The 7,232-nt window shown below is 35.8% G+C and overlaps 2 protein-coding genes and 1 long non-coding RNA gene across 3 annotated transcripts; 1 reads left to right on the top strand and 2 right to left on the bottom strand.

Moving 5' to 3' along the window:
* Positions 1–1,623: 1,623 nt before the first annotated feature.
* Positions 1,624–2,166, bottom strand: LOC111456287. The gene has a single exon (XM_023098114.1). The coding sequence runs from the start codon at positions 2,164–2,166 to the stop codon at positions 1,624–1,626; it is 543 nt and encodes a 180-aa protein (XP_022953882.1).
* Positions 2,167–4,793: 2,627 nt separating this feature from the next.
* On the top strand, positions 4,794–7,116 carry LOC111455954. The gene is made up of 2 exons (XR_002712671.1): positions 4,794–4,936; positions 6,431–7,116. It is a non-coding gene; the product is annotated as an uncharacterized LOC111455954 (long non-coding RNA).
* On the bottom strand, positions 4,997–6,927 carry LOC111455950 (formin-2-like). The gene is made up of 2 exons (XM_023097612.1): positions 6,428–6,927; positions 4,997–6,333 (listed from the first exon to the last, which is right to left on the bottom strand). Exons 1-2 carry the CDS (start codon positions 6,768–6,770, stop codon positions 5,270–5,272), a joined length of 1,407 nt encoding a protein of 468 aa, XP_022953380.1. The 5' UTR covers positions 6,771–6,927; the 3' UTR covers positions 4,997–5,269.
* Positions 7,117–7,232: the final 116 nt, after the last annotated feature.

Raw genomic sequence — 7,232 nt, forward strand, 5'->3', positions numbered from 1 at the left:
TTTTTTTTTTTTTTTTTTCTAATCGTCTATAAAAAAACGGTTTATATCTTTGTTGTATATATCATCATTATCTTTCCTTTTTTTCCTTACTCAACCATCCATCCACGTCTATATGAATGCGATTATGCGTTTATTTAATCGTATTTTAGTTGGGCCACTGGGCCGAGGGTTGGTTCATTTGTGGAATAAATGGGCTAGTCCGGCCCTTTTGATAAAGCTGGAATGGGCCTACTGGAACTCACAGTGGCGGCCCAATGGATCAGCCCTTTTCTTAAAGTTTGGATGGGCCTCGTGGAATAAGTTACGTATACATAACTATACGAGTGTCATACATTATAACATACTCTTACATACATAGATTGTTGAGTTAAGTAAAAGATACACTTCAACCCTATTTTCGTTTCATCCCAATTTAACACATGGTGTTAAAAAACTACAAAATTTGTGGACTATTTGTATTTTACCTCCGATTGAAATTAGAAAAGATTGTGGAGAAATTATGGAGAGGTTGTGGACCATGGTGCCACGTCGTGCATGATGAAATTATTGTATGGGAGTTGACTTTTTCAGTTTGTTGACAAAAACTCCAACCTGACACGACACGCGCCACGCATTCGTTCTTTTGATTCTTAATCATTCTTGTTTTTATCATTATTATAAAAAAAATTTGGAGGCATCTGGCAAGCGGTTTATGAATTTATATCTGGGTTGCTCTACGTGTCTAATTACAATAATAGTATAGTATATATGAAAAATATTTATTCTATTTTAGACCCTTTTTATGCGATTTGGATATAGCTTCTGTCAAGTAAGTACATATATTCGATGTTAATCAACCTATGGGAAAAATAGTGGAATCGATGTTTTAAAAAAGTTTAGAAATTATGATAAAGAAGTCATTGAGTTGTATCCATTTGTTGTTCATTCATTAGGTGCATGAATTGTATATCCCGAAAAAAATAAATGTTATACAAAGTCAAATTTAGTAAAAAATAAATGTATATATTTCGTTTTCCGCTGAATTTCTTAGCTTGTTCTTTCTAAAATAATAATAACACTAATATTCTTATAACAATTTGTTATATTAAATATTACCCATCTACTTCCACTTCTAATTTGCCACACCTTCACTTTATTTGGTTTAATTACATTTTCCAAAATATACATGAATAATTATTAAATGTTAAGCAGGGAGGACTGGTTGAACAAGAATTATTATAAATCTTCAATGTCATAAGCTTCCTAGTCCTTATTGCCTCCTGTGACATCTAGTTAGCTAATCATCTATGCATATATGGTTGGATTCATTAATTTTTTTCTTATTTAACATTTATTTCCATAGTGGCAATTTGACTATACAAAATATGGATTTTTTAAATTAATTTTTTTCATTAATTATGTATCCTAATTCAATTTTAGTAAACATGAATGGATCCATTAAAATCAAAATGATTCGATTCGGTTCGCTCCATTCAAATCAAAATGATTGGATTCTGTTCTTGAAAGACAAACGTTACACTCGCTTAAAACAACCCCTTTAGCAACAGAAACTAGGCATATGCTAAAATCTAAACCCACGAAATACACAAAACCACATTTAATTTCCACAGAGAGATGAGAGAATCAGAAGTGGAACTGATTTACAACGAGAGATGAAGAACGGGGACTGAGAAGATGGTAAGATCCAAATCTCTTGGGAGTAGGGTATCCACATCCACGGCGGAGATCGGCGGCGCCGTCGTCCATCTCCATCAGCACTCTGTAAAAACTCTCTACATCGCACGGCAACGACAGCGGCGCCTGGCAGTTGTACCCGTATTCCGCCTCCGCCTCTTCCAACAGCGACCGGAACAGAGGATGATTCGCATACTCTGTTGGGATCACAAATCTCTGCCTCTCCGCTCCGACGTACACCGTGAAACAACCTTCCGGCGCCACTCTACGCGTCCGGCCATAGCTCCGCCACCGTTCCTCCTCGTCCTCGTCCTTGTCTTCTCCGCCGGAGATGAGCTCCAGGCGAGGCCATGATTTTGACTTCCTCGTTAAGAATCGTTTTATTGCGGCGGAGGACGGTGAATTTCTTCCCCCTCGGCCGATCGTCTTGCAGCGCTCCCAGGTTTTCAAGATCAGTCCCTTGTTCTTCACTTTCTCTCGACTCAAATCCATAGATGGAACGAAGGAAGGAAGTAGCGAAATTTAGAAACGAAAATCCTCGGAATCGTAATCTAGTGAGATGAATCGAACAGGATCTTAACCTCGATCGTAGACCAGATAAAACAGGATCTTAACCCTAGGCCTCATTGTGTTACTCATCGTGATTAACGAGAAATCAATTCGATGAATTTGGGAGAGGAACAAGGAACAAAGTTGATTGTGAAAATTTCTTGAAGATTATGAAGAAAAATAAAATAGAATGGAAAAGAAAAGAAACAAAGGAATCTCTCTGGTCTTCGTCCTTGGGTCGATTGAAAATGGCGTCTGTGTGAAGTTGGAGGGGGGAAGAAGAGGTTTATATATATATAAAGCCAACCCCAAGTGGAATTTCAATATTTTTCAATTTCTCTCTCTCTTTCTATTTTTTAAAATTTAAATTATTGATATTATTTTATGTGACATCACTCACTTGTCAACGGCTGTGTCTCTTAGTGCAAAATTTAAAAAAAAATTAAAAGAAAAAATTAAAAGAAAAAAAAAGGGAAATGATTAAAGATTTATAATGTTTATTCTTGTATTTTATAAGGATGGAGGTTGGTTTTGAGAAACTAACCATTTTTGAATGTTGGGACAGTTTTCTTCCCTTAAAATATAATTAAATTTAGTATTGGATTTATTCAATTATTGTGTTTATTTTAGTCCTTCATAAATTTTTTAAAATCAACCAATTACGATTCTAGTAAGTCAATGACGTGGCACTAAGGAGTTGACTAAGCTGACAAATTAAGTTCAAATTAAACAATTCGGAAGCTTCAAGAGATTGCTACTAAATATTGTTATTATTTTCAGAATAATTATGATTTAATTAAGGAGCATTAACTAGTTTTTATTGTCAATCTAACAACGATTCATTTAGAACTTCCATTCACCATTTGCATCGTTTTGAGAGAGCAACATATTTGATTGCTGTCGGCGTTTAATTTCGCGATCGAAATTTAAAAGAAAATGCAAAAATATAGAGAAGGAAGAAATTGATTAAAAAAAAACATTCTAAAAAATGAGAACAATGAGATATAAATAAACAATAAATATTTATATAAATAGAAAAAAGTCAACTTGTATTATTACATTTAAAATGGTCCAAAAATTCAAAATAACACTCGATTCTTTTTTTTTTGTTTTTGTCCCTTGGGTGGCGTTAAAAGTCCAGGTTAATTGTATTATTCCACAGACCAAAAAAGATTTATTGTCAGTAATTTTGATTTATTAAAACATTTTGGTCAAATTCTAATGGCCAAAATCAGAGTAAGATTTATTATAATTAAAACTAACAAAACAAAACAATACCGGCAGAATTATTGATTCTATCTGTTACTTAATAATAAATATATCATCTTTTTTGTTAATTTATAAATCAAGATTATTTAAGCTTCTATATTTCGATCGTGATATTTCATATTTATGGTATAAATGTTTGTAACTTTATTATGGAAGTAGTTGGACGTAAATAATAAATAGTTGGACGTAAATAAAAGAATAAAAAGAAAGTAAGGAATAAAAATAAAGAAAAAGAAATATGGGATTGGAGTCAAAAGAGAATGATGGTGGAGTAAATTATTGAGTGGGTAGGAGGACTTAGTCAAACCACATTATAAATTTGCATTTTAATAATATGCAAATTACTAACTTTACTCTCTATTTACTTTAATTTTATACCCAATTCACCTCCTCTTCCATAACACACATTAGTCCGGTCCAATTTGCTCAATTCCGTCCATTTTTTTCTACTCCATTACAATCACCATTTTGTTGGGTCCAAATATTTTATAATATACTTTTTTTTTTTTTTTTTTTTTTTACTAAACTCTTTTAAATTTTGTGGGGGTAACCCACCCAATTCATTTAAAATTTTAGATTAGTGCTCGAACTCTCTTAAATATATTCAAACCAACCTTAACAATTGAGCGAGATAAGGTAGAAAAAGCAAGATCAACTGGTTGCTATTATTTATTTGTTTTTTAGATCGATAAACCATATGGCAAGTAAGTCCTTAAGCTAGTTTTGTTTTTTTAAAATACATTTTTTTATTAGAAATTTGAAACTGCTTGAGAAGTATGAAAATAATAAATTCTTTTGGCAGAGACTTGATATTGGTACGATTGATTAAAGATAATGTTCCAAAATCAAAAGTCTTATGGGCGGCGGAAAGGATTGGAATTTGGAAGTATTTGCTTTTTTTTTTTTTTTTTTTTTTTTTATCAGATNTATTTTAACATACAAATATTCATCTATATAGTTCACACTCTTATAAACACTTCAAAACAATGAGTTAAATTTTGTATTAAAAAAATTGGATGTACATTTTAAGTAACAAGCAAAGAGTATTACGTAGAATTCAGCACAACACCAAAATACAGAAGCATACTGTTAATGGAATTGTCAATCGTATTTGTAATTCTTCAACAGCACTGTAAGACATGACACAGAGAAGTGTAAGAATCAGAATGGATGATGCATTCAGAAGATGGAGGAAGAGGCAAAAAGGCCAACCTTTTTATTTTAAACCCAATCTTTTGGGTTTCCTCTCATAATCACATCAAAAATGTGTAAGAATCAGAAAAAGGAGGGAACAAAAGGAAAACAGGAACCGAATGATATCATCTCCCCACCGCCACCGCTCAAATTAGGTAGAAAAGTTACTCTGTATTCAAAGCAATTCAATTCCTTCTCTCATTCTTTCCGTTGGCGGTCTTTCGATGCGGTGGTCTAATCCCGAAGCAAGGTACCCAGGATCTAAATCTTTTTTTCTTTTTTTTTCCTTTTAGCATCATTCACTAAGAACTTGAGAATGTAAGCTTTCTTGCAAATTTGAAGATTAATGAAATAATACATTGATAATATCCAGCTTCTTGATTCATAATATAAACAGACACATCCCCCTTGTTTTCTGTACATGAATTATAATGTTTTTGCTAGAAAAATCATTGGCACACTAGGTGTTTGTTGTTTTGCCTGAATGGACTGGGCACCCGAAAAATACATAACCACGCATCAAACAGTATCATATTCAAACAAATTTTGTAGTGGTAAATAGGAGGGAAGACAAAGAACAACATTAGGGCTTTTGATTTTGGAGGCCCTGTGGAGGGGATGGGGGGAAATGTGGTATCCATGTTCTGGGGTCTCTAAGGTCAAATGCAGGAGGTGGGGGAGAGAAAAATGGAGGAATATGGGGAATCCATGTTCTGGGGTCTCGAGGATCAAATGCAGGAGGTGGGGGAGTAGCAAATGGTGGGATATGGGGAATCCATGTTCTAGGGTCTCGGGGATCAAAAGCAGGAGGTGGGGGAGGGGAAAATGGAGGAACATGGGGTATCCAGGTCCTTGGATCACTGAGACTGAATGGAGGTGGCGGCGATGGCAGAGGTGGTGGAGGAGAAACATATGGTATCCAGGTCCTTGGATCACTGAGACTGAATGGAGGTGGTGACGGTGGCGATGATGATGAAAGAGGTGGTGGAGGAGAAAATGGGGAAACATATGGTATCCAGGTCCTTGGATCGCTAAGACTGAATGGAGGCGGCGGAGGTGGTGCAGATGGCGGAGGTGGACTTGAAGGTGAAGGAAAGAAAGGAGGCAAAGGTGGGAAAGGAAATGGTAAAGATGGCGGGTTAGGACACGAAGGGAGAGGAAAATATGGAACAGGGGGCAATGGAGGAAGTGGAGGCAAAGGAAAGGAAGGGAATGGTGGCAGAGGAGGAAAGGGGAAAGGGAATGAATAAGGAGGGAAGAAGGGGAGAAAAAACTTTGAGGAGGTCAAGGGATCTGGAGTTTTCTCTTTCTGATCTCCACATAAGCTTGCATTCTTCTTAACAGGCCTGTAACTCAAGGCATTTAAGCTGAATATACAGAGATTATCTTGCTTAGACTTAATCGATATCTCTTCGGATGCAGTTCTTAAACCTGGAACATTGCAGACTTCCGATGAGGTTCCTATTAAGGTTGCTTGGCAAAATGACTGCATTGTCATACCATCCACACAATTGCTTCCATCCACAGATGGAATTTCCAACCTATATACTCCATATTTATCTGTAGTTCTGTTGACAGAGAAGCTCATTTGCTCGGCCATTTTGGGAGCAACTGCTCTAAATTTGCACTGTAAATGGACATCCACACCTGACCACCACACCACATAGTGTCTATTAACACACATAATGCTAGGCAGTTCAAATTCTTGACTTTATAACAACTGTGAAACTATTTTTCTTACCAGGCAAGAAGTAGCTGTGTTTGGAGATACTGTTGCTCAAACATGTGTCGCAATAAACTGCACCCACTACCGAGATTCGAGCGACCGACGCTGGGGTTTCAGCTGTAAGGCCAAACAAGTTAGCAAAGAAAGATAGTAAAAAAAGGAGGAGAGAAATGGTTGGATCCATAAGAAAGACTGAAGGAGGGAGGAGGTTGAGCATCAATGGGTAAGTCCTTAAAATTTTGAAGCGTTTGTTTGCTATATACTGTTTGCATATAACGTGCCCGTGAGTTCTTGGTGTTAGACCAACTGTAATGAGAAAAGAGAAAATGATTATTGTATTCACTACAAACAAAGACATGTGAAGAAGGTTTTTGGCTGAATGTGGGGGCAAGCGTAAAAGGAAAGGGGTTTGTAGTTTAAGTCTTTTTAGGCAGATTCGGAGATAAATGGGATTGATTAAAAGGGTGTTTGATTTCCTAGATCTGGAAAGATGTTATGAACAAGCCTTTCTTGTTTCTACCAGATGTTATGAACAAGCCTTTCTTGTTTCTACCGACTGTCCAATAAATGGAACTTCCATTGTCTTTAGCACCCAAGAAAGGCCGTGAAAAAAGAAGAAGAAATGTGGAGCCTTGTTAGGCAATTTCATAGACTTCATTAGGAACTGCAGTGAATAAAATAAAAGCTCCGGTTGATTAGGAAAAGGATTCTTTTAAGCCTAATCCTCCACCCTTCTAGACAGTCTTGTTTTTGCATGGGCGCCACGGCGTCTAGACTACTATATATTATCCTTTTTTTTTTTTTTTTTTTTTTTTTTTCA

The sequence above is a fragment of the Cucurbita moschata genome, unplaced genomic scaffold, assembly GCF_002738365.1.
Source record: "Cucurbita moschata cultivar Rifu unplaced genomic scaffold, Cmos_1.0 Cmo_Scf00018, whole genome shotgun sequence".
NCBI lineage: Eukaryota > Viridiplantae > Streptophyta > Magnoliopsida > Cucurbitales > Cucurbitaceae > Cucurbita > Cucurbita moschata.

Bases quoted from the DNA above. Each gene is read 5' to 3' on its own strand.
- LOC111455950 (XM_023097612.1), bottom strand. From the start codon at position 6,770: ATGTCTTTGTTTGTAGTGAATACAATAATCATTTTCTCTTTTCTCATT. The intron at 6,334-6,427 runs GTAAGAAAAATA...TGTGGTGGTCAG, and splicing joins ACACAGCTACTTCTTGCCTG to GTGTGGATGTCCATTTACAG.
- LOC111456287 (XM_023098114.1), bottom strand. From the start codon at position 2,166: ATGGATTTGAGTCGAGAGAAAGTGAAGAACAAGGGACTGATCTTGAAA.